The 27,980-nt window shown below is 37.9% G+C and overlaps 1 protein-coding gene across 4 annotated transcripts in view; it reads left to right on the top strand.

Annotated features, from left to right (window-relative positions):
* The window catches only part of LOC128694780 (UPF0696 protein C11orf68 homolog), a 213,308-nt gene that overhangs the window by 80,589 nt on the left and 104,739 nt on the right, over positions 1–27,980 (top strand). For 3 of the 4 annotated variants that reach the window (XM_070080049.1, XM_070080050.1, XM_070080052.1), the window contains exon 2: positions 18,006–18,294. The exons of the other annotated variant lie outside the window; for it this stretch is intronic. Coding sequence is in view for 1 of the 3 variants with exons in the window: in XM_070080052.1 (XP_069936153.1) it covers positions 18,131–18,294 (164 nt within the window). In the remaining 2 variants the exon portion in view is untranslated. The remainder of the gene's footprint in view (positions 1–18,005; positions 18,295–27,980) is intronic. 4 annotated transcript variants of the gene reach the window in all.

Raw genomic sequence — 27,980 nt, 5'->3', positions numbered from 1 at the left:
CAAGGACACTTCCCTGTGGGACACCAACTGTAATTGGTTGCGCAGAAGAGTTTGCCCCATTTGCGTACACATATTGGCTTCTGTTGCTGAGGTATGACTTGAGGTAGTTGAGGGAGTGCCCTCTTATACCATAGTGTGACAATTTTACGTGGAGCAAGTCATGGTCAACTGTATCAAAAGCTTTACGTAAGTCAATGAAGATCCCCAGTGGGACTTCTTTTTTCTCTATTGCAGTGTATATATGTTCTAGCATGTGTATAATAGCATCATTAGTATTTTTATTAGGCCTGAATCCAAATTGGCAGGGGTTGAGTATGTTTTGGGAGATAAGGTAGGAGTAGATTCGTTTATGAATTAATTTTTCGAAGATTTTTGAGAGAGGGTGTAAGTTGGATATTGGCCTATAGTTATTCAACTCTGTTTGGTCTCCTCCTTTGTGGATCGGGGTGACCTTTGCTATTTTGAGTACTGTAGGGAAGGTGGAGGATTCAATGGATTTGTTAAAGAGTGTTGCAATGATTGGAGATAGCACTTGTGACGCTTTTTTGTATATAAAGGGTGGTAAGGTACTTAAATCTCCTGCCTTGTTTTTTAGTGCATTGATAATAAGGGAGACTTCGTATGGGTTAGTCGGAGCTAGGAACAGTGTGTTCGGGTAGTTGCAGGTGAGGTAGTCATTTGGTGGGGTATCTGAGCTTGGGATTTTATTGGCAAGGTTTTGTCCTATAGTGGAGAAGAAATCATTGAGTCTGTTTGCTGTTTCTGTTGGTGGGAGTTGGGGTTCATCTGATTTTGCTAATTTTATTTCGCTATTTCGTGATATCTTTTTTGTTCCCAGAATTTCTGATAGGGTTTTCCAGGTCTTTTTTATATCACCTCGTAAGTTGGATAATCTGTTCTCATAATACATTATAGTTTTACATACACAGTGCAATTAGTAATACATTAATAAAAATTTAAATGAACATATAAAGTAATATTTTTACTTACCTTTATTGAAGATTGGTGATGGCATCTTGAAGGTAGGGAGGAGGAGAGAGGGAGTTGGGGTTATTGTTTGGAAGGGGAATCCCCTTCCATAGAGACTTTAGGTAACAAGTCTTTTTCTGGGGTTACTTCCCTTCTTTGTCTTTTAATGCCACTAGGACCAGCTTGAGAGTCACTGGACCCTTGTCTCACGAAATAACTGTCTACAGTCCTCTTTTTCTGGTGCCTCTTTAAGATTTCCCTAAAATGGGACATGGTTCTGTCACTGAACTTGTTGCAGAAATGGCGTGTTTCAGCTTGGTCAGGGTGGTATTTCTCCACAGACCTTTGTACATCATTCCACTTTGCACAAATGTCCTTAATCTGTGAAGAAGGTACCTCATCCACCCCCTCTTCCTCCTCCTCTGAAGCAGGTTCCAGAGCTGTGGTCTGATGCTATTCCAGATTAAGCTTTTCCAGCTCTTCACTGGTTAGCTCTTCCCTGTTGTCCTCCACCAACTCTTCCACATCCTCTCCACTCACCTCCAGCCCCAGGTTGTTCCCCAATGCCGCAATACCTTCGACAATAGGCAGAGGGTCGGCAGGGTCAGGGTCAGCCTCAAACCCTTCAAAATCCCTCTGGACGACACATTGTGGCCACGAATGTCTCCAAACAGAATTCAAAGTCCTGGAAGTCACTCCCTCCCAAGCCTTACCTATAAGGCTTATGTGTGTGTAGATATTGAAGTGATTCCTCCAGAACTCTCTTAGGGTCAGCTTAGTGTCTGTGGTCACTTCAAAGCACTTTTCAAACACTGCTTTTGTGTAGAGTTTTTTGAAGTTAGAAATGACCTGCTGGTCCATGGGGTGGAGGAGAGGAGTGGTGTTAGGAGGCAAGAACTTCACTGTGATGAAATTGTAGTCCCTAGGCAGTAGGTCTACCGAGTTTGGAGGATGTGCAGCAGCATTGTTCAGTAACAGGAGGCACTTGAGTGACAAATTATTTTCTAGGAGGTATTTTTTCACACTGGGGCCACACACTTCATGGACCCACTCTTTGAAAATTTGCCTCATGACCCATGCCTTATTATTTTCTTTCCACAAGATATATTTATTTATTTTATTTCTTTATTTATTTATTTATGTCTTTGCAAATAGTACATTGAGATTATGTATTTACAATAGTGGGTTGCAATGCAAAAAGAGCCTCTATTATGCCTAGGCATTATGGGCCGACTTAACATTATTGGCTTACTGACTACTTAACACTATGAATTCTATCATAGTTGTACAGTAGAATATTAATTATATCATAGTTGTACAGTAGGCTATTAATTATAAGTGAATCTAATTTATATAAGACAAAAGATATATTCATATATTCAAAAATGCTTTTTGTGAAAACAGTGATTCAATTATATTCCTGTTGGCAATGGATAAGAGGTTCAAAAGTAATTGTTGAAACTATGATATGGGAATACATATTGAGTATGTGAGTTCTGAGTATTTAGCATTTAGTCTAGGGTGATTAAGTGGCTTTTGAGAAGAGTCTTAAATTGATTTAGTATCTTCTGGTAATGAATTCCATATTTTGGGGTCCTTTATGTGCATAGAGTTTTTATACAGTGTGATATGGACACGAGGTATATCAAAAAGAGATCTGCGTCTTGTGTTATGGTCATGTGTCCTGTTTAGGTTGGTGAGGAGAAGTTTGAGTGGAGGGTTTATATTTGTGTGTATTGTTCTGTGTATGTAGTAGGCACATGAATAAGTATGGATGTTCTTAATGATGAGCAGATTTAGACTTTTGAAAATTGGTGCAGTATGCTGGCGAGAGTGGGGAATTTGTTATTCTGACTGCTGCCTTTTGCTGTGTTATTAGAGGTCTTAGGTGATTTAATGTTGTTGGTCCCCATGCACAAATTCCATTTGTGAGATAAGGGTATATGAGTGAATGGTACAGTGACAGGAGAGCTGATTGTGGAACGTAGTACCGTATCTTTGATAATATGCCCACAGTCTTAGAGATTTTCTTGGTGATTTGTTGTATATGTGTCTGGAACTTAAGGCTTCTGTCAAGGTGGATACCTAGGAATTTTCCCTCTGTAATTCTTGTGACTGATGATCCATTTAGCGTTATGTTAAGTGGAACATTTGCAGCTTTCTTTCCAAACTAAATGAAATAGGTTTTATCAGTATTCAGGGTAAGCTTATTGGTCATCATCCAGGCAGATATTTTCTGCAATTCCGCATTGACAGTGTTGGCGAGTATGACTGGGTTTGGGTGGGAGAAGATGTGTGTAGTGTCATCTGCAAATAATATGGGTTTGAGTAGCTGTGATGCATTCGGTAGATCATTGATGTAGATGAGAAAGAGGAATGGTCCAAGGACACTTCCTTGTGGGACTCCTACTGTGATTGGTTGGGTGGAAGAGTTTGCACCATTTGCATACACATATTGAATTCTGCTACAAAGATATGACTTTAGGTAGTTGAGGGAGTGGCCTCTGATACCACAGTGTGTTAATTTTGAGTACAGCAGTTCATGGTCGACTGTATCAAAAGCTTTACGTAAATCAATGAAAATGCCCAGCAGGACTTCTTTCTTTTCGAGTGCAGTATACTTTAGTTCTAGTATGTGTATGATACCATCATTTGTGCTTTTATTATTTCTGAGTCCAAACTGACAAGGGTTTAACATGTTGTGTGAGATGAGGTAGGAATAGATCCGTCTATGAATTAATTTTTCAAAGATTTTAGAGAGCAGTGGTAAGTTAGATATTGGTCTATAGTTATTCAAGTCAGCTTGGCCACCTCCTTTATGGATTGGAGTGATCCTCGCTATTTTGAGGATTGTTGGGAAGGTGGATAATTCAATGGATTTGTTAAAGAGTGTTGCAATAATTGGTGACAATACTTGAGAAGCTTTTTTGTACATAAAAGCAGGCAAGCTGTGTATGTCTCCTGCCTTGTTTTTAAGGGTGTTGATGATGAGCGAGACTTCTAGTGGGTTGGTTGGAGCTAGAAATAGCATATTTGGGTAGGTACCTGTGAGGTAGCCTGATGGACGGGCGTTTGAGCTTGGTATTTTGTTCGCTAGATTTTTTCCTATGGTGAAGAAAACATCGAGTCTGTTCGCTGTTTCAGTTGGTGTCAGTAGGGGTTCGTCTGATTTTGTTAGTGTGATTGTTTTGTTTTTGGATAACTTTTTAGTTCCAAGAATTTCAGATAGAGTTTTCCAGGTCTTTTTCATATCACCTTTAATGTTTTTTTTTTTTTTTTTTTTTTTTTATCACACTGGCCGATTCCCACCAAGGCAGGGTGGCCCGAAAAAGAAAAACTTTCACCATCATTCACTCCATCACTGTCTTGCCAGAAGGGTGCTTTACATAACCTTTAATGTTATGTAATATATTTTCATAATACAATTTTTTAGGTCTTATCTTAAGAGCTGACGAATAACGTTTTGACTGTTCTCTAGTTATTTGACCCATTCTATACTGTTTTCATATTTGTGCTTTGTGTTAATGGATTTGAGGATGCTGGGTGTTAGCCAGGGACTATTCAGTCTCTTTACTGTGATCTGTTTAGTTTTTTGGGGGCAATGTTTGTTGTAGAGGCAATGGGCTATTTTTAGAAAATTATTTATACATTCATTCATATCTGTATATGTTTTGAGCTCATTTTGCCAATCAATGTTATTCATAGATGCTATTAAGTTGTTAACAGCTGTCTCGTTATGTGGTCTGAAGGTTACTTTAGTAATGTCTTGTGGCAGTTTACTTAGATTAGTTATGAGAAAGGTTGGGTAGTGGTCTGTAGTGTTGTTTGTGATTATGCCTAATTTTAAAGGGGATATGGTGTTTGTCCGGATGTGGTCTGTTAAGGAGATACTTGTCTCGGCGATTCTTGTAGGTTTAGATATCGTTGCTAGCAACAGGCAGTTGCTTATAGCGTTTGTGAATTTGGTTACTTGTGGGTCCTGGTCGTGTAGTAAGTTTATGTTGAAATCTCCTGTTAGCAGCAGGTGGTCTTTATTTATGTGTGCATCAGTAATCATGTTTCCTAGTTTTTCACTAAAGTGGTAAATGTTTGACTGTGGTACTCTGTAGATGTTTATAACTGTGAGGGGGTTTTTGCAGGTCTTTTGATTTAAATTTGGCTATAATATATTCTCCATGTTCATCCCTTATGCAAGATTTTTTGATACATTCGAGTTGATTTGAGTAGTATATAGCTGTTCCTTCCCCTTGCTGGTCTATTCTACAGTTGTGTATGACCATGTAGCCAGGAATGGTACAGACATCTGTAATATCAGGCTTAAGCTAGGTTTCTGTGAGTGTGATGATTGATATATTGGAATGAAGGGAATTGAGTAATGCTGTGAGGTCGTCATAATGTTTGCTCAAGGATCTGATATTGTAGTTAAAAATGGCTGTGTTATTGTTTGCTCTGAGTAATGTCTGCTTGGTCTGCTGTATAGTAATTACAGCTGCTGTTTGATTCATGTAATTCATTTGGTAAAAAGTTTACATCAGGATCTATGCCTGTAGTCATAAGATGACTACATTGTTTTTCTTAAACAGTTTGGGATTTTCTGAGTGCTACACCAGTGAAGGTTTCATTTTAAAATGTCCACTAGTGTTAACAAAGAACAAAAGAGTTAACCTGTTTTTCATAGGCTTGTTTCCTGGGAGTGCCTTTTCTTCCTGAGTAATGTAGATCCTCTTTGGCATTTTCCTGCAAAACAGGCCTCTTTTGTCACAATTGAGCACTTGTTGGGGTTTGAATTTTTCAGTCTCTATGTACCCCTTCACCCTTAAACTATCCAAACATAGATCTACATTCACTTACATAGCACTCCGAATATTTCGAAAAGTAAAATTTTTTTTTTTTTAAATAAAGAGCACATTTTTCTACATGTTATAGGATTAAAAAATTTTTAGGGTCAGTACTTACTGAGATATAAGACTGTGAAGTTGGCTCTGGATGCTCACTTGACGGCAACATCGACTCCTGCCGCTTGCAGAAGTGTTGCCGATATACCTTTTATTCTCGTTTTTATTTTAATTTATATATTTTTTTTATGTTCTGATAATTACAATTTATAATAGTTCTTGTGATTTCATGGCCAATCTTTGTTCTGACACTTATATTACTTACCGAAATTGTACTCAAATAGTCACACTCACATTGACAAGTGAACATTTACACCCGCCTGGGTTATTTACTATTGTCTAGAAATACACCTACCATCCGACTTACGGCCGAGTTCGGTTCCGAGAAACCAATCGAAAGTCGAAATGGTCGTAAGTCAAACTTTACTACTGAATATGAACAAAACATTTTTGTAATGACTTTATTTTATTGTTTTATTTTGGTATTTCATGTTTTACTTTACTTTTTATGTTGTTAGTACTGTATTTTATACTGTAAGGTTTAGGATAAACACTGTGTACAACAAAAATAGTTGTTTATTTCCCAGAAATTTGGCATAAAAAAACACAGTCGTAAGTCGAGTGGTCGTAAGTCGAGCAGGTTGTAAGTCGGATGGTAGGTGTATATACAAAGCATTTATAGGTCCCAACAATGTTTTAGATACCCTGGCATATACCTTGAATCATGTTGTTATGAAAGGCATCCCTATACTGTTGACAGCCCGGTGACATGTTATAAATGCCCACTGCTCCAGCTAACCCTCGCCGTATTTGTTATCACTGTTGCTCACAAACATGTCTTCTCTCTGTCTGTCTATATGTCTATCTGTCTATCTGTATCTGCCTGTCTATCAGTCTGTCTGCCTGTTTCTGCTTATCTGTCTTTCTGTCTGCCTGGAGTATACTATATCAAACTCCTTGAAGAAGGGTGTTATGACATCTGTTGAAAGGCCAGTAACATTTGATGAATGGGCACTGGGGAACCCTGGCTTTATGTGTTTTCACTGATACACACAAACATGTTTGTCCGTCTGTCTATCTGTCTGTCTATCTTTGCCTGGAATTTTTGGGTTATCCTAGGTAATTTACACTATGTATAATAACTGTACTTATGTGCATATGTGAAACAGAGATATGGATAGACAGAGATATAGACAGAGACAGCCAGAGACAGCCAGAGACAGCCAGAGACAGCCAAAGCCAGCCAGCCAGCCTGCCAAATACATAAGAACATAAGAAAGAAGGAACACTGCATCAGGCCTACTGGCCCATGCAAGGCAGGTCCATGTCACCCTCCAACCCCCCCCACCCACCCAGCTTAGACCAGTGACCCACCTAGTCAGGTCACAGCCATTGAAAGAAGGAGCATGACACCAGACCTAGTAGTACAAGCTAGTCAGGTCCAACTCACACCCACCCACACTCACTCATGCATTTATCTAACCTATTTTACTTTCCTCTTAAAATGAGAGTGTTAATGTGACATCCATCAGTGAATCCCAGGTGTTTGCTATGCTATTTGCTGGCGCTCAGTTGAATTGGTGCTCCCACAAGGTAATAAGTGCTCCCAGATTTTTTTAATACTGCACACACTGAGTGCACAGACCCCTTCTTTCATGTCTACACAACTCAAGCCTATTGTGCCAAATTTGAAGGAATGAAAAATAAAACATTGATCTACGTTCGGAGTGCTATGCGAGCAAACGTATATCTATGTTTGAACATTGTAAGAGTTACAATCATCCACAATTTTTTTAGCCACACGTTTGTCTGAACTGGCTACCTCACCATGCCTTACAACATTGTGTATGCTACTATGCTTCTTAAATCTGCCAAACCAGCCTCTGCTGGCCTTAAATTCACTATCAGCACTGGTTCCAGGAGTTTTCTTTACAAGTTCAGCATGCAGCTGCCTTGCCTTTTCACAAATAATTGTCTCAGAAATACTAACACCCGCCATAGATATATCCTTGATCCACACCAGCAACAACTTCTCAACATGATCGACTGTCTGTGGTTTATTTTTGGTCAGCATATCAACACCTTTTGCAACATCAGTTTCCTTGATTTGTTCTTTCTTTGCCAGGATACAAGCGATGGTTGACTTGTTTTTCCCATACATCCTGGCAAGCTCAACAAGTCGCATACCACTCTCATATTCTTGTATTATGTCCTTCTTCACATCTATGGTGTTTCTCACTTTCTTTAACACAGGAGTACCACTAGCAAGTTTCTTTGGGCCTATGGTAATTTATTTCACAGTCGCACAAGCACTAAACACAATGAATTAATAGTGAAATGTTTGAATGAGTGCTCAGGTTAGTGTTCACTCAAGCATCAATAAAGCCAGACTGGCTCATGACGCCTGCATGGGGACGCGGACAGAGCGAGCAGACGGACAGGTCCAGTACCCGGTGGTTTGAAAGATGGGCTGCATTCAATATTCGGGAAAAATTTGGTCTGAAAAAAGCGGTCGAAACTAGATGTGTTCAATAGTTGATACGTTCGAAACTCGGGGTTCCGCTGTATTTTCACTAGCCCATCTATCCTCCAATAATTGTTTATATCTTACCCTAACTGCCTTGTCCTTTAGTTTATAAACCTTCACCTCTCTTTTACTTGCTGCTTCCATTTTCCTTGTATCCTATCTTCCTTTTACTCTCACTATAGCTACAACTAAAAAGTGATATGATATTTCTGTGGCTCCTCTATAAACTTGTACATTTTGAAATCTAGCTAACAGTCATTTTTCTACCAATATGTAGTCCAGACCCCAGTGGCCTAGTGGCTAAAGCTGTCGCTTCACACACGAAGGGCCTGGGTTTGATTCCCAGTGGGGTGGAAACATTTCACCGTGTTTCCTTACACCTGTTGTCGTGTTCACCTAGCAGCAAATAGGTACCAGGGTGTTAGTCGACTGCTGTGGGTCGCATCCTGGGGGACAAGATTGAGGACCCCAATGGAAATAAGTTAGACAGTCCTCGATGACGCACTGACTTTCTTGGGTTATCCTGGGTGGCTAACCCTCTGGGGTTAATAATCCGAAGAAAATCTTATCTTAAACTATATGTACTGTCATTACGCCCTACATCATATCTTGTATACTCGTTTATCCTCTTTTTCTTAAAATATGTATTACCTATAACCAAACCCCTGTCTATACAAAGTTCAATCAAAGGGGCCCCATTATCATTTACACCTGGCACCCCAAACTTACCTACCACATCCTCTTTCAATGTTTTTCCTACCTTAGCATTTACGTCTCCTACCACAATTACTCTCTCACTTGGTTCAAAAGTTCCTACACACTCAACATCTCCCAAAATCTCTCTCCTCTACATTCCTTTCTTCTCCAGGTGTATACACACTTATTAACTTATTTTGATCCACTAACATGGTATCAGTGTATCAAAATATCAATTGCATCTGCTAGAAAAATGACAGGATGGATAATGAGAACCTTCAAAACCAGGGATGCCAAGCCCATGATGACACTCTTCAGGTCACTTGTTCTATCTAGGCTGGAATATTGCTGCACACTAACAGCACCTTTCAAGGCAGGTGAAATTCTTGACCTAGAAAATGTACAGAGAACCTTCACAGCACACATAACTGAGGTGAAACACCTCAATTACTGGGAACGCTCAAAGTTCCTAAACCTGTACTCCCTGGAATGCAGGCGGGAGAGATTCATGATTACAGTGGACCCTCATTTTTTGTAATTAATCCGTTCCAGAGAGCACGACTATTATCGAAATTGACGATTTGCGAATCCATTTTCGCCATAAGAAATAATGTAAATCCAATTAATTCATTCCAGACACCCAGAACTATCAACAACAATTTTTTTTTACCTTAACCCTTTCAGGGTTTCTGATGTATGTACTAGTATGGCTTACGCACCAGGGTTATTGATATACTAGAACGCCTAAATTCTAGCACCTTCAGATCTAGTGAGAGAAAGCTGGTAGGCATACATATGAAAGAATGAGTCTATGTAGTCAGTGTGCATGATATAAAAAAAAATCCTGCAGCACACAGTGCATAATGAGAAAAAAAAAAAACTCCGACCACATTTTTGGTTTAAAACAGCAACTTTGCAATGTATTTTCGTATGGTATTTATGGTTGTATTCTAGTTTTCCTGGTCTCATTTTATAGAATGGAAGACATATTATAGAAATTGAGATGATTTTGATTGGTTTCATCATGAAAAGTACCTTGAAATTGAGCTCAAAATAGCAGAAATGTTCGATTTTTACCAAATTTCAAAAGTAAACGAATCATGCCAAGCGTCCAATACACGTCAACTGGTGAGTCTGATATTCTTTCACAAGTGCACTGATATTATTTATACCATTTCTACACCATTTCTACACTAATGCAGTAGTCTGCATAACAGTAAATCTTCTATTTTTTGTGAGAATAAAAATTCAAAGTGGAAAGCAAAAGAGATGTAAGAGGGGCCTGGGGACGTGACTAATTAACAGAGAAAATGTTATTTTAGTGCCAGGAATGTCTGTCTTGCTTATTCTGGACGCTATTTGGAAATTGGCATCTTCTGAAATTTGTGTGAAATTGGCAAAATTGCCAATTTCTGATCACTTTATTGGATACTTGAAATTGGTAAATAGGTGGTTTCTTGTACTCATTCGATAGAAAAAATGTAGTTCTAGTGAAATAGATATGATTTTTGTTGACTAGTACACTGAAATTGGCCGAAAATAGGGCTCAAAGTGGGTGAAATCGCTGATGCATAAACATCGTCTAGACTGCTAACTTTGCGAGAGCATAATTCCGTAAGTTTTCCATCAAATTTCATACTTTTGGTGTCATTATGATCGGGAAAAGATTCTCTATCATTTCATAAGAAAAAATACATTTTTTTTCTGAAAAATTTTCGACCCTCGGAACGAGTTTAACCCTTGCTGGGTTTCGGCCGTACTAGTATGGCTGACGCACCAGGGTTTTTGATGTACTAGTACACCTAAATTCTAGCTCCCTCAAATCTAGTGAGAGAAAGCTGGTAGGCCTACATATGTAAGAATGGGTCTATGTGGTCAGTGTGCGCAGTATAAAAAAATCCTGCAGCACACAGTGCATAATGAGAAAAAAAAACTTTGACCGTGTTTATGGATTAAAACAGCGACTTTGCACTGTATTTTTGTATGGTATTTATTGTTGTATTCTAGTTTTCCTGGTCTCATTCTATAGAATGGAAGACATATTACAGAAATTGAGATAATTTTGACTGATTTTACAATGAAAAGTACCTTGAAATTGAGCTCAAAGTAGTAGAAATGTTCGATTTTTACCAAAGTTCAAAAGTAAACAAATCATGCTAAGCGTCCAATACACGTCAACCGGTGAGTCTAATATTCTTTCACAAGTGGGCCGATATTATTTATACCATTTTTTACACTACTGCTGTAGTCTGCATAACAGTAAATCTTCTATTTTTTGAGAATAAAAATTCAAAGTGTAAAGCAAAAGAATGTAAGAGGGGTGTTGGGACATGACTAATGAACAGAGGAGATGTCATTTTAGTGCCAGGAATGTCTTTCTTGTTTATTCTGGACCCTGTTTGGAAATTGGCATCTTTTGAAATTTGTGTGAAATTGGCAAAATTGCTAAATTCTGACCACTGTATTGTATAGGTGAAATTGGTAAATGGGTGGTTTCGTGCACTCATTCGACAGAAAAGATGGAGTTCTAGCAAAATATTCATGATTTTTGTCGACTAGTACAGTGGAATTGGCCGAAAATAGGACTCAAAGTGGGCAAAATCACCGATGTGCAAACATCGTCGAGATTGCAAACTTCGCAAGATTATAATTCCGTAAGTTTTCTATCAAATTTCATACTTTTGGTGTCATTATGATCGTAACAAGATTCTTTATCTTTTCATAAGAAAAAATAATTTTTTTTTTTTTTAAATTTTGGGCGATCCTGAGAACAAGTCTGTGAGAGGGCCCACATGTGAGAGAATGGGTCTGTGTGGTCAATGTGCACCATATAAAAAAAATCCTGCAACACGCAGTGCATAATGAGAAAAAAAAAACTCCGACCATTTTTTTTAATTAAAATTCCGACTTTGTGGTCTATTTTTGTATAGTATTTATGGTTGTATTCTCTTTTTCTTGGTCTCATTTGATAGAATGGAAAACATGTTATAGAAATAGAGGTGATTTTGATTTTCCTATAAAAAGAACCTGGAAATGGAGCTCAAAGTAGGGGAAATGTTTGATTTTTGCCAATGTTCAAAAGTAAACAAATGATGTCATTGTCCAATGAATGTCCAACTAGCCATTCTAATATGCAGTCATGAATGAGTTGATGTTATTTATACAATTATTACAGTACAGTGGACCCCCGTTTAACAATCACCTCCAAATGCCACTAATTATGTAAGTGTATTTATGTAAGTGCATTTGTACGTGTATGTTTGGGGGTCTGAAATGGACTAATCTACTTCACAATATTCCTTATGGGAACAAATTCGGTCAGTACTGGTACCTGAACATACTTCTGGAATGAAAAAAGATCGTTAATCGGGGTCCACTGTATTACAGTAGTCTGCATAACAGTAAATCTTCTATTTTTTTGTTTGAATAGAAATTCAAAATAGAAAGCAAGAGTAATATCAGAAGGGCCTGGAGACATGACTGATGAACAAAGAAAATGTTATTTTAGGGCCAGGAATGTCTGCATTGTTCATTCTGGACCTTATTTTGAAATTGTCATATTTTTTAATTTTTGTGATATTGGCCAAATTGCAAATTTCTGACCACGTTATTGGGTAGTTGAAATCGGTAAATGGGCAGTTTCTTGTACTCAATCGATATAAAAAGTGGAGTTCTAAAGAAATAGCTACACGTTTGGTCGACTGGAACAATGGAATTAGCCGAAAATGGGGCTCAAAGTGAGCGAAATCGCTGATTTGTAAATGTCGCCGAGGTCGCTAACTTTGCGAGAGCATAATTCCGTAAGTTTTCCATCAAATTTCATACTTTTGGTGTCATTATGATCGGGAAAAGATTCTCTATCATTTCATAAGAAAAAATACATTTTTTTTCTGAAAAATTTTCGACCCTCGGAACGAGTTTAACCCTTGCAGGGTTTCGGCCGTACTAGTATGGCTGACGCACCAGGGTTTTTGATGTACTAGTACACCTAAATTCTAGCTCCCTCAAATCTAGTGAGAGAAAGCTGGTAGGCCTACATATGTAAGAATGGGTCTATGTGGTCAGTGTGCGCAGTATAAAAAAATCCTGCAGCACACAGTGCATAATGAGAAAAAAAAACTTTGACCGTGTTTATGGATTAAAACAGCGACTTTGCACTGTATTTTTGTATGGTATTTATTGTTGTATTCTAGTTTTCCTGGTCTCATTCTATAGAATGGAAGACATATTACAGAAATTGAGATAATTTTGACTGATTTTACAATGAAAAGTACCTTGAAATTGAGCTCAAAGTAGTAGAAATGTTCGATTTTTACCAAAGTTCAAAAGTAAACAAATCATGCTAAGCGTCCAATACACGTCAACCGGTGAGTCTAATATTCTTTCACAAGTGGGCCGATATTATTTATACCATTTTTTACACTACTGCTGTAGTCTGCATAACAGTAAATCTTCTATTTTTTGAGAATAAAAATTCAAAGTGTAAAGCAAAAGAATGTAAGAGGGGTGTTGGGACATGACTAATGAACAGAGGAGATGTCATTTTAGTGCCAGGAATGTCTTTCTTGTTTATTCTGGACCCTGTTTGGAAATTGGCATCTTTTGAAATTTGTGTGAAATTGGCAAAATTGCTAAATTCTGACCACTGTATTGTATAGGTGAAATTGGTAAATGGGTGGTTTCGTGCACTCATTCGACAGAAAAGATGGAGTTCTAGCAAAATATTCATGATTTTTGTCGACTAGTACAGTGGAATTGGCCGAAAATAGGACTCAAAGTGGGCAAAATCACCGATGTGCAAACATCGTCGAGATTGCAAACTTCGCAAGATTATAATTCCGTAAGTTTTCCATCAAATTTCATACTTTTGGTGTCATTATGATCGTAACAAGATTCTTTATCTTTTCATAAGAAAAAATAATTTTTTTTTTTTTTAAATTTTGGGCGATCCTGAGAACAAGTCTCTGAGAGGGCCCACATGTGAGAGAATGGGTCTGTGTGGTCAATGTGCACCATATAAAAAAAATCCTGCAACACGCAGTGCATAATGAGAAAAAAAAAACTCCGACCATTTTTTTTTAATTAAAATTCCGACTTTGTGGTCTATTTTTGTATAGTATTTATGGTTGTATTCTCTTTTTCTTGGTCTCATTTGATAGAATGGAAAACATGTTATAGAAATAGAGGTGATTTTGATTTTCCTATAAAAAGAACCTGGAAATGGAGCTCAAAGTAGGGGAAATGTTTGATTTTTGCCAATGTTCAAAAGTAAACAAATGATGTCATTGTCCAATGAATGTCCAACTAGCCATTCTAATATGCAGTCATGAATGAGTTGATGTTATTTATACAATTATTACAGTACAGTGGACCCCCGTTTAACAATCACCTCCAAATGCCACTAATTATGTAAGTGTATTTATGTAAGTGCGTTTGTACGTGTATGTTTGGGGGTCTGAAATGGACTAATCTACTTCACAATATTCCTTATGGGAACAAATTCGGTCAGTACTGGTACCTGAACATACTTCTGGAATGAAAAAAGATCGTTAATCGGGGTCCACTGTATTACAGTAGTCTGCATAACAGTAAATCTTCTATTTTTTTGTTTGAATAGAAATTCAAAATAGAAAGCAAGAGTAATATCAGAAGGGCCTGGAGACATGACTGATGAACAAAGAAAATGTTATTTTAGGGCCAGGAATGTCTGCATTGTTCATTCTGGACCTTATTTTGAAATTGTCATATTTTTTAATTTTTGTGAAATTGGCCAAATTGCAAATTTCTGACCACGTTATTGGGTAGTTGAAATCGGTAAATGGGCAGTTTCTTGTACTCAATCGATATAAAAAGTGGAGTTCTAAAGAAATAGCTACACGTTTGGTCGACTGGAACAATGGAATTAGCCGAAAATGGGGCTCAAAGTGAGCGAAATCGCTGATTTGTAAATGTCGCCGAGGTCGCTAACTTTGCGAGAGCATAATTCCGTAAGTTTTCCATCAAATTTCATACTTTTGGTGTCATTATGATCGGGAAAAGATTCTCTATCATTTCATAAGAAAAAATACATTTTTTTTCTGAAAAATTTTCGACCCTCGGAACGAGTTTAACCCTTGCAGGGTTTCGGCCGTACTAGTATGGCTGACGCACCAGGGTTTTTGATGTACTAGTACACCTAAATTCTAGCTCCCTCAAATCTAGTGAGAGAAAGCTGGTAGGCCTACATATGTAAGAATGGGTCTATGTGGTCAGTGTGCGCAGTATAAAAAAATCCTGCAGCACACAGTGCATAATGAGAAAAAAAAACTTTGACCGTGTTTATGGATTAAAACAGCGACTTTGCACTGTATTTTTGTATGGTATTTATTGTTGTATTCTAGTTTTCCTGGTCTCATTCTATAGAATGGAAGACATATTACAGAAATTGAGATAATTTTGACTGATTTTACAATGAAAAGTACCTTGAAATTGAGCTCAAAGTAGTAGAAATGTTCGATTTTTACCAAAGTTCAAAAGTAAACAAATCATGCTAAGCGTCCAATACACGTCAACCGGTGAGTCTAATATTCTTTCACAAGTGGGCCGATATTATTTATACCATTTTTTACACTACTGCTGTAGTCTGCATAACAGTAAATCTTCTATTTTTTGAGAATAAAAATTCAAAGTGTAAAGCAAAAGAATGTAAGAGGGGTGTTGGGACATGACTAATGAACAGAGGAGATGTCATTTTAGTGCCAGGAATGTCTTTCTTGTTTATTCTGGACCCTGTTTGGAAATTGGCATCTTTTGAAATTTGTGTGAAATTGGCAAAATTGCTAAATTCTGACCACTGTATTGTATAGGTGAAATTGGTAAATGGGTGGTTTCGTGCACTCATTCGACAGAAAAGATGGAGTTCTAGCAAAATATTCATGATTTTTGTTGACTAGTACAGTGGAATTGGCCGAAAATAGTACTCAAAGTGGGCAAAATCACCGATGTGCAAACATCGTCGAGATTGCAAACTTCGCAAGATTATAATTCCGTAAGTTTTCCATCAAATTTCATACTTTTGGTGTCATTATGATCGTAACAAGATTCTTTATCTTTTCATAAGAAAAAATAATTTTTTTTTTTTTTAAATTTTGGGCGATCCTGAGAACAAGTCTGTGAGAGGGCCCACATGTGAGAGAATGGGTCTGTGTGGTCAATGTGCACCATATAAAAAAAATCCTGCAACACGCAGTGCATAATGAGAAAAAAAAAACTCCGACCATTTTTTTTAATTAAAATTCCGACTTTGTGGTCTATTTTTGTATAGTATTTATGGTTGTATTCTCTTTTTCTTGGTCTCATTTGATAGAATGGAAAACATGTTATAGAAATAGAGGTGATTTTGATTTTCCTATAAAAAGAACCTGGAAATGGAGCTCAAAGTAGGGGAAATGTTTGATTTTTGCCAATGTTCAAAAGTAAACAAATGATGTCATTGTCCAATGAATGTCCAACTAGCCATTCTAATATGCAGTCATGAATGAGTTGATGTTATTTATACAATTATTACAGTACAGTGGACCCCCGTTTAACGATCACCTCCAAATGCCACTAATTATGTAAGTGTATTTATGTAAGTGCGTTTGTACGTGTATGTTTGGGGGTCTGAAATGGACTAATCTACTTCACAATATTCCTTATGGGAACAAATTCGGTCAGTACTGGTACCTGAACATACTTCTGGAATGAAAAAAGATCGTTAATCGGGGTCCACTGTATTACAGTAGTCTGCATAACAGTAAATCTTCTATTTTTTTGTTTGAATAGAAATTCAAAATAGAAAGCAAGAGTAATATCAGAAGGGCCTGGAGACATGACTGATGAACAAAGAAAATGTTATTTTAGGGCCAGGAATGTCTGCATTGTTCATTCTGGACCTTATTTTGAAATTGTCATATTTTTTAATTTTTGTGAAATTGGCCAAATTGCAAATTTCTGACCACGTTATTGGGTAGTTGAAATCGGTAAATGGGCAGTTTCTTGTACTCAATCGATATAAAAAGTGGAGTTCTAAAGAAATAGCTACACGTTTGGTCGACTGGAACAATGGAATTAGCCGAAAATGGGGCTCAAAGTGAGCGAAATCGCTGATTTGTAAATGTCGCCGAGGTCGCTAACTTTGCGAGAACATAATTCCGTCAGTTTTCCATCAAATTTCATGTTTTTGGTGTCATTACAATCGGGAAAAGATTCTCTATCATTTCATAAGAAATTTTTTTTTTTTTTTTTTTTTAAATTTTGCGACACCAGGAGACACCTCAGGATTGGGGGTTGCGACAGTCAAAAGGTTAACCATAAAATTTTGTTCAAAATAACAAAATCTTATGGTTAATTTCATTTGACCGTATAGTATGTGTGTAGTAAGGGCCTATTTTTTTATAAATGTTCATCGATAAATGTGATCTTTTTTTATTAACACATCAGCCGTATTACTGTCTTGCCAGGGGTGTACCAACACTACATTTAAATAACTGCAACATTCCTCCATCCGTCCTTCAGAGCATGGGCACTGTACTTCCCACCTCCAGGACTCATGTCCAGATAACCAGTTTCCCTGAATCCCTTCATAAATATTACTTTTGCTCATGTTCCATCAGCTTGTCAAGTCATAAAAACCATTTGCCTCCACTTGTGTCTTACATTCTGATACGTACTTGCTGGAAGTCTAAGCCCCTTGCACACACAACCTTTTACTCCCTCCCTCCAACCCTTCTTAGGATGACCCCTACCCTGCCTTCTCTCTGCTAGAGAATATATGCCCTCCAAGTCATTCTGTTTTGTTACAAAATCTTTGTGAAAAATAATTTCTAATGGTGAGTTCACTATATTAATTATTTACTGTATAAAGAAGTTTAGTATAAATTATTTTTCTTGTTTTTCAGATGGATTTCTTCTCTGAAGTAGAACTTTAAGTAAAGTTATGGTACAGATTAACTTTAAGGATTTTATGCCAACATTTTATTGTGAACTGAAAGGATTTCATCCCAGCTGAATAACCAAGAATATAATGTTTTCCATGGGAGATTCACCAAGACATAAGGATTCTGATAATCAGATGGCTGCTGAGGCTCCAGAATTAGATAATCTTGAATGGATTGTTTATGATGCCAAAAGATCGTTTCAACCCGTTTCTGCTTGGCTAGAAGAGTGGGCTCCTTCAAGAGTAACCAAGTATGTATTTATTCCTACCAATTTTATTATGTGATGCTTTAGTTATTTTGGTTAAGCATATTTTTTTTAGCATGAATAACAAAATGTCTTTCCCAAAATCATACAAAACACCTGAAACATTCTACCTTGACATATACAGTCTTAGATAAAGATAAAGGTTTATTTCTTTGTAAAGGTTACAATGTGTAATCACAATTTTGGTTTGCTAAGTACAAAGGAAGTCACTATCATACCAGGGCATTTCAGGCAGACTAATCCTAATACATAGTAACTACTTAAAACTAGACAACTTAATAGTGCTTAGTAACTACTTAAAACTAGAGAAGATAATGGTGGTTAATTATTACAATTTTATTTAATACTAATGTGAGGTGGTCAAGGTGGAGGTTTATAAAAAATGATAATCTTGAAGTTGCACATAATAAAAAAAATATTACAAATAATGGTTCACGTAGTAATATTTCATGGACTGGTAGAAGTTTAACCCATAAATGGTCCAAACGTATATGTACGTTTTTACCGCTAGTGCCCCAAACGTATATATTCGTTTTATGTGTCCATGATAAGCCTGAGTCGCCTAGACATGTGAGAATGGGCGTGAGCACTCACTGTGCACCATATTAAAATAATTGGAGATGCCTGGGTACCATATGTTCTTTTTTCCTATTAAAAAACAACAATGTTTTTTTTTCTTAAAAAAGTTGGGGCAGTACGGTAGTGAACGTATATATACGTTTGGACCGTTTACGGGTTAAAAGTCCAGAGGTCACATAATGTAAGTAATTAGCAGTTGTTTTGGTTGATTTGGTTAGTATTGAGAGAGAAGATTTTTCAGTCTTTTCTCACTTAACGACGTACTCGTTTAATGACCATTTGGATTTACGATCATCTCTGACCAGTGTGCATACCTAAGTACAGTGGACCCCCGGTATTCGATATTAATCCATTCCTGAGAGCTCATCGAATACCGATAATATCGAAAACCGAATTAATTTTCCTCATAAGAAATGATGAAAATCAAATTAATCCGTGCAAGACACCCAAAAGTATGAAAAAAAAAATTTCCTACATGAAATATTAAGTTTAATGCAATAGAATAATTACAATAACAATAAAATAATTGACACTTACCTTTAATGAAGATCTGGTGATGATTGATGGGATGGAAGGAGGGGAGAGGTGTTAGTGTTTAGAAGGGGAATCCCCTTCCATTAGGACTTGAGGTAGCAAGTCCTTTTCCAGGGTTACTTCCCTTCTTCTTTTAATGCCACTAGGACCAGCTTGAGAGTCACTGGACCTCTGTCGCACAACAAATCTGTCCATAGAGCTCTGTACCTCCCGTTCCTTTACGATTTGTCTAAAATGGGCCACAACATTGTCATTGTAATTGTCATTGTCATTGTTAGGGTGATTTTCATCCATAAAGGTTTGTACTTCAACCCACTGTGCACACATTTCCTTAATTTTTGAAGTAGGCACAAAGTATTCGACAACTGGTATAGGCTTCTCAGGGTTAGCCCCAAACCCTTCAAAATCTTTCTTAATTTCCATACTAATTCTCACCCTTTTTACCACAGGGTTGGCACTAGAAGCTTTCTTGGGGCCCATGGTGACTTACTTTGCAGAAACAAGCACCAAACACAGTGATAATATGGATAATATGGAATGTACCGAATGTATCCTTAGATGCGCGCACACTGGCTGGCTTGTAAACACTGGCACACAAGGGGCAGTTCAGGCCACATGTGGACAGGTCTCGTGTACGAATCGTATCAAATACTGGGTTTTCAATCGAATACCGAGGAAATTTTTTTGCGATATAATGCATCGAATACCGGATTTATCGAATACCGATGCCATCGAATACCAGTGGTCCACTGTACGTACAGTGGAACCTCGTTTTTTGGCCACTGTGTTTATCGGCCAATTCGTATTTAGGCCAGTTTTTTGGCGGAAATTTTGCTCCATATTTTGGCCATTGCTTCGTATATTGGCCATATTAGATGCGTTAGCTCGCCTCCCGCCGGGACACCGCTGCGTAGGTGAGTCAGTCTCCCTGTGTCTCTAGGTGAAAGTGCATATACGCATTCATCCAAACATTTCCAGGACATCCATTGGTTTCTGTGCTTCTTTATTAAGTGCAACTGTGAAATAAGCCACCATGGGCCCAAAGAAAATTCAGAGTGCCAGCCCTTTGGTAAAGAAAGTGAGAAACATGATGGAATTTAAGAAAGAAGTTATTGAAAAATATGAGAGTGGTGTTTGAGTGCTAGAACTTGCCAGGCTGTATGGGAAATCAAATCAACAGTCACTTCCATCCTGGCAAAGAAAGTAGAAATCAAGGAAGCTAATGTTGTGAAAGGGAGTTTAGCAGGGAGACAGGGAGTGTAATAGGCAGGCAGAGAGTGTAGCAGGCATGCAGGGAGTGTAGCAGGAATGCAGGGAGTGTAGCAGACATGCAGGGAATGTAGCAGGCAGGCAGGGAGTGTAGCATGGAGGGAGGGAGTGTAGCAGGCCAACCTCCTAGAACGGATTACGGCTAAAAAACGAGGTTCCACTGTAATGTATATTAGAGCTGATTTCCGCTATTGTATTAATTACAGTATACAGTACACTACTGTATAAAGATTTAAAAATATACTTAAAATGTTATAAATGGTGCAAAGGTGATATTAAAACAATACTGAAAGATGGTTGACACAAACCCACTACCAGTATAGTATGCTTCTCGCTTGACAATCAGTTCATTTACCAACCTTCTCTTAGGAACGGATCTCTGTCGTTAAGTGAAGAGAGACTGTATATCCAATGATGTATTCTTTTGTGATCTCACTTTCCTACAATATGGTACTGTGGTCACTAATTTAATCTTTTCCAGACATTTTAATTCCAGTAGACTGTTATTTAACACGGTAGTTACATTCCTGAAAACACCATGTTAGGTAAAAAACTGTGTAAGATGAACTGAAGAACTTAGGGGAAAAATAGGGTTAGGTTCCTGAGAGCCCCAAAAAAGCCAAACAACTTTTTTTAGGCCTCCACATTTTACAAAAATAAAAGTGAATATGTAATTGCAGTTCATTGCTGTGCTGTATAATGTTTTTACTGCTTAAGACTGCAAATGTAACAGAAATAATAGTATTTCTTACCTTAAATTGTGAGTGCTGGTGTTTGTGGATGATTGTGAAGAGAGTGGAGAGTTATGTTGTGGTCCTACTGGTCTGAGGTGGATGGTAGAGGTTCTGGTACTGAAGCTGATGGTTGTACTGGAGTGTCTAACTTTGTCATTCAATCAAGTCGTTCAGTAAGTCAGTTAAGTGATTCAGTAAGTCAGTCAAGTGATTCAGCAAGTCAGTCAAGTGATTCAGCAAGTCAGTCAAGTGATTCAGTAAGTCAGTCAAGTGATTCAGCAAGTCAGTCAAGTGATTCAGTAAGTCAGTCAAGTGATTCAGCAAGTCAGTCAAGTGATTCAGTAAGTCAGTCAAGTGATTCAGTAAGTCAGTCAAGTGATTCAGTAAGCCAGTCAAGTGATTCAGTAATTCAATCAAGTTGTTCAGTAAGTCAGTAAAGTGATTCAGCAAGTCAGTCAAGTCGTTCAGTAATTCAATCAAGTCGTTCAGTAAGTCAGTCAAGTTGTTCAGTAAGTCAGTCAAGTCATTCAGTAAGATATATCATTCAGTAAGTCAGTCAAGTCATTAAGTCAGTCAAGTCATTCAGTTAGTCAAATCATTCAGTAAGTCAGTCAAATCATTCAGTAAGTCAGTCAATTCATTCAGTAAGTCAGTCAAGTCATTCAATAAGTCAGTCAAGTCATTCATTTAGTCAATCAAATCATTCAGTAAGTCAGTCAGGTCATTCAGTTAGTCAGTCAAATCATTCAGTAAGTCAGTCCATTCAGTAAGTCATTCAGTAAGTCAGTCAAGTCACTCAGTAAGTCAGTCAGATCATTCAGTTAGTCAGTCAAATCATTCAGTAAGTCAGTCAGATCATTCAGTAAGTCAGTCAAATCATTCAGTAAGTCAGTCAAATCATTCAGTAAGTCAGTCAAGTCACTCAGTAAGTCAGTCAAGTCACTCAATAAGCAGTCAGTTAGTCAGTCACTAAGTCAGTCAGTCAGTCAGTCACACAAACTTATCTTTACCTTTTTTATGTGTACAAAGTAATACTTCATTATGGCCACAGGATGTCTTATCCAATATCTTTGTTTCCTTGCCACTTTGTGCAACACTGGTATGCTTACTGAGTGTCATGATTGCTTGGTAGATACAAGATATAGCAATTAAAAGATGAAAAAACAATTCACAATCACAGGCTTGTAGCAGAGAAGTTGGAGTGGACAACTATGAAGTATGAATGCTTTGATGGTGGGGTGGTGCCGGGGGATGGCTGGGGACGGCGGGAGGTCTCCTCAGCTGAACCACAACAAGGCGGATGCTTGAGGAAAAGGGAAGTTTTTTTTTTTACCTTCCTGCAAATTGAACCATGTTAAATTCATCATACGATGTGTTACATAAAATTGTGCCGCAATTCTTCAAGCGTGCTATACTCAAATTGTTCCAAATAAACTTGTGCTAAATAACGATCTACTGTATTTCCAAATACTGTATAGTACTATTAAACAGAAGCATCACTTTTTGGCTGCTATTTTTGGGTATTCTCTACTCTCTATTGGGACCCCAGTGACTGTCACCTATTGTTGGAGCAGATTTGTAAGTTTTGGAGATCCTATGAGCCACACTAGCCAGGACATTATCCATTCAGTAATGTAGTTGCTACAGTCAGGTGAGAATTTAAGGATATACACTCATTCAGTAATGTATTTGCTAGGGTCAAGTGAGAATTTAAGGATATATACTCGTTCAGTAATGTAGTTGCTAGGGCCAAGTGAAAATTTAACCCTTTGAGTGTCGCAAGCCCCTTTCTGAAACTGTCATTGTATGTCGAAAAAATTTTGGAAAAAAAAAAAAAAATTCTTATGAAATGTTAAAGAATCTTTTCCCGATGGTAATGATGCCAAAAGTACGACATTTGATCGAAAACTTACGGAATTATGCTCCTGCGAAGTTAGCGATCTTGGCGATATATACGCATCAGCGATTTCGCTGACTTTGAGCCCTGTTTTCGGCCAATTCCGTTGTTCCAGTCAACCAAACTCATAGCTATTTCTTTAGAACTCCATTTTCTCTATCAGTTGAGTACAAGCAACCACCCATTTAATGATTTGAACTACCCAATAAAGTGGTCAGAAATTGGCAATTTGGCCAATTTCATGCAAATTAAAAAAGATGCTGTTTTCAAAATACCGTCCAGAATAAACAATGCAGACATTCCTGGCACTAAAGTAACATATCCTCTGTTCATTAGTCACGTCTCCAGGCCCCTCTTATATTATATTACTCTTGCTTTCTATTTTGATTTTTTATTCACACAAAAAATAGAAGATTTACTGTTATGCAGACTACTGCATTATTGTAAAAATGGTATAAATAATATCAGTGCACTAGTGAAAGAATATTAGACTCCCCAGTTGATGTGTATTGGATGTGTGGTGTGATTTGCTTACTCTTGAACATTGGCAAAAATCGAACATTTCCGCTACTTTGAGATCAATTTCAAGGTCGTATTCATCGGGGAACTAATCAGAATTGTCTCTATTTCTGTAATATGTTTTCCATTCTATCAAATGAGACCAAGAAAACGAGAATACAACCATAAATACTATAGGAAAATACACAGCAAAATCAGCATTTTAACCCTTTGAGGGTTTTGGTCGTACTAGTACGTCTTACGCGTAGGGGTTTTTGACGTACTAGTACGCATAAATTCTAGCGCCGTCAAATCTCGCGGGAAGAGGCTGGTAGGCCTCCATATGAAAGAATGGGTCTATGTGGTCAGTGTGTACAGTATAAAAAAAATCCTGCAGCACACAGTGCATAATGAGAAAAAAAAAACTTTCACGTTTTTTTTGGCATAAAACAGCGTCTTTGCACTGTATTTTCGTATGGTATTTATTGTTGTATTCTAGTTTTCTTGGTCTCATTTTATAGAATGGAATGCATATCACAGAAATTGTGATGATTTTTACTGGTTTTACAATGAAAAGTACCTTGAAATTGAGCTCAAATTAGCAGAAATGTTCGATTTTTACCAAAGTTCAAAAGTAAACAAATCATGCCAAGCGTCCAATACATGTCAACTGGTGAGTCTAACATTCTTTTGCAATTGCGCCAATATGATTTATATAATTTTTTACACTAATGCAGTAGTCTGCATAACAGTAAATCTTCTATTTTTTGTGACAATAAAAATTCAAAGTGGAAAGCAAAAGAATGTAAGAGGGGCCTTGAGACATGACTAATGAGCAGAAGAAATGTCATTTTAGTGCCAGGAATGTATTTCTTGTTTGTTCTGGACACTATTCGGAAATTGGCATTTTTTGAAATTTGTGTGAAATTGGCAAAATTGCTAAATTCTGACCACTGTATTGGATAGTTGAAAATGGTAAATGGGTGGTTTCTTGCACTCATTCAATAGAAAAAATGTAGTTCTAGCGAAATATTCATGTTGTTTGTCGACTAGTACAGAGGAATTGGCCGAAAATGGGGCTCAAATTGGGCAAAATCGACGATGCGTAAACATCGCCAAGACCGCTAACTTCGCGAGAGCATAATTCCGTAAGTTTTCCATCAAATCTCATAATTTTGGTGTCATTATGATCGGGAAAAGATTCTCTCTCTTTTCATAAGAAAAAATAATTTTTTTTTTTTTTAAATTTGGCCGACCCTGTGAACGAGTTTCTGAGAGGGCCTGTCGACCCTCAAAGGGTTAATCCAAAAACCCAGTCGGAGTTTTTTTTCTCATTATGCACTGCGTGCTGCAGGATTTTTTTATACAGTGCACACTGACCACACAGACCCATTCTCTCACATGTGGGCCTACTAGCTTTCTCCTGCTTGATTTGAAGCCGCTAGAATTATGGAGTATATATACGTCCGAAACACTGGCTCGTAAGACGTATATATACAACTGAAACAGTCAAAGGGTTAAGGATATACACTCATTCAGTAATGTGGTTACTAGGGTCAAGTGAGAATTAGAGGGTATTGTTATATCTATTTTCCCTTTTTACATTAGTTCACCATATGCTCTAGTCTAGGATAGCTCAGTAATGTCTTACAAAGTTTAGTGAAATACTGTGTTATGAGAAATCCATCTCAGCCTCTGACAATAGGTTATTTTGCCCTTTAACTGTTGGTGCCATAGTACTACTGCTTGCAAACCAGTGTTGGTGCCATAGTACCATGCCAAAATTCTAGTGGCTTCAAATCTAGTGGGAGAAAGCTGGTAGAACTACATGTGAGAGAATGGACCTGCGTAGTCACACGATGGTGTGGATGTCTCGAGGCTAATTTTATTCTAGTCTCTGTTTTGTGTACTAGTTCATCGAGCAGTATTTTATATTATTGTGACCATGAACGAGGCCAAAGCAGCATGGGTTCGAGTCCTTGGCTAGTGCAGTGTTGTTATTGATCTATACCACTCATTTGTTTACCTGGAGAGAGTTCCGGGGGTCAACGTCCCTGCGGCCCGGTCTGTGACCGGGCCTCCTGGTGGATCAGAGCCTGATCAACCAGGCTTTTTGTGGTCACAATAATATAAAATACTGCTCGTTGAACTAGTACACCAAACAGCGACTAGAATGAAATTATCCTAGAGTCATCCACACCATGTGTCCTTGGGTAGGGAGTACCACATCCAGTTCCGCTGGATGCCCTACTCTTAAGGATCATATGGTTCAGTGGATAAGGGCGTCATGTGTTTTTGCCCACCACGAGGCAGGCCAAAGCAGCATGGGTTCGAGTCCTTGGCTAGTGCAGTGTTGTTATTGATCAATACCACTCGTTCGTGGTCACAATAATATGTATACACAAATACAGTTTCATAGATTATCATACATTGCAGCATATGTGTAGAGTACCTAGGATAATCCAGAAAAGTCAAAGTGACTTATATCCATGTGGGTGGTGGGGAAGACAGCATGGTTGGTGGGGAAGACAACATAGTTGGTGGGGAAGACAACATAGTTGGTGGGGAAGGCAGCATGGTTGGTTGGGAAGCATTGTTGGTGGAGAAGACAGCATGGTTAGTGGGGAAGACAGCATGGTTGGTGGGGAAGTTAACATGGTTAGTGAGGAAGATAGCATGGTTGGTGGGGAAGACAGTATGAGTAATGGGTAATGTTGCAATTGGGATGGATAATATACATGCAGCAGCAGGTGGTGGTGGTGTAATGCATCATGTAGCACCATCAGCACCCCAGGCTGGTAGCCATGCCACTGACTCAGCACATCCACAAAAAAGGCCACCTTCAACCACTCATACACCACAACAGCCTTCACATCCACAACCACAACAACCCACCCACAAAAATGCAGAGACACTTGTTTTATGTGTGAGGAGTGTAACACAGCACTGTGCATAACACCATGTTTCAAAGAGTCCCACAAGCTGCAGCACTTCTAGGAACATGTCCGGTGACTCTGTATGTGTATATATATTATAGAACAATAGTAATAAACAACTTTTTTATTGTTGGTTTGTTAAACAAGTTTTGTAAACAATATAATGATAACAATATTTGTGTGGTTTTTGTGTTGCATACACTGAGTGGATATGTATACAATATGCATTATATTGGTCTCACAGGCCACAAAAGTTGCTTAAAAATAAAATAGTGGAAAAGAAAAGAAAAAATAGAATAAAAGTAAAAATAATATTACCGAGTGAGCGGCAGTCGCTGATGTTGCCGTCAGTGGTTCACTTTTTGTCAACTTCATGCCTCTATATCTCGGTAAGTACTGATCACAAATTTTTTAAGATTTTAGTAAGAGAAAAATAATTTTATTTTTTCAAATATTTTTCGACATTGAGAGCAAGTTTGTGATCAGAGCTCTCAACAGTGAAAGGGTTAAACCACTTTAGTGCAAAAATAATTGTACAGTGGACCCCCGACATTCAATGGTATCGACATTTGATAAATCTGACATTCGATGAATTTTAACTCAAAAATTTCGCCTCAAAATTCGATGGAAAACCCGACATTCGATACAATTCATACGAGATGTGTCCACGTGTGGCCTGAACTGCACCGTGTGTGCCAGTGTTTACAAGCCAGCCAGTGTGCACGCATCTAAGGATACATTCGGTACATTCCATATTATCCATATTATCACTGTTTTTGGTGCTTGTTTCGGCAAAATAAGTAAGCATGGGCCTCAAGAAAGCTTCTAGTGTCAACCCTTTGAGAAAAAAAGGTGCTAATGACTATTGAAATGAAGAAAGAGATAATTGCAAAGTACGAAAGTGGAGTGCGTGTGTTGGAGTGCATTATGATTTGGTAAAGAAATTGCCTGCAACTAGTGGTGATGTGAGTGAATTTAAGGCCAGCAAAGGTTGGTTTGAAAGATTTAAGAATCGTAGTGGCATACACAGTGTGATAAGGCATGGTGAGGCTGCCAGTTCAAGTCCTAATGGAAGGGGATTCCCCTTCTAAACACTAACATCATCCACACTCTCCCCTCCTCCCATCCCATCAATCATCACCAGGTCTTTATTGAAGGTAAGTGTCAATTATTCTAATGTTATTAATGTATTGTTATTGTTGTTATTGTAATTATTCTATTGCA

The sequence above is a fragment of the Cherax quadricarinatus genome, unplaced genomic scaffold (assembly GCF_038502225.1).
Source record: "Cherax quadricarinatus isolate ZL_2023a unplaced genomic scaffold, ASM3850222v1 Contig103, whole genome shotgun sequence".
Lineage (NCBI taxonomy): Eukaryota > Metazoa > Arthropoda > Malacostraca > Decapoda > Parastacidae > Cherax > Cherax quadricarinatus.
The sequence above is the reverse complement of the archived record's forward strand: the minus strand, read 5'-3'. Positions and strand labels throughout refer to the sequence as shown.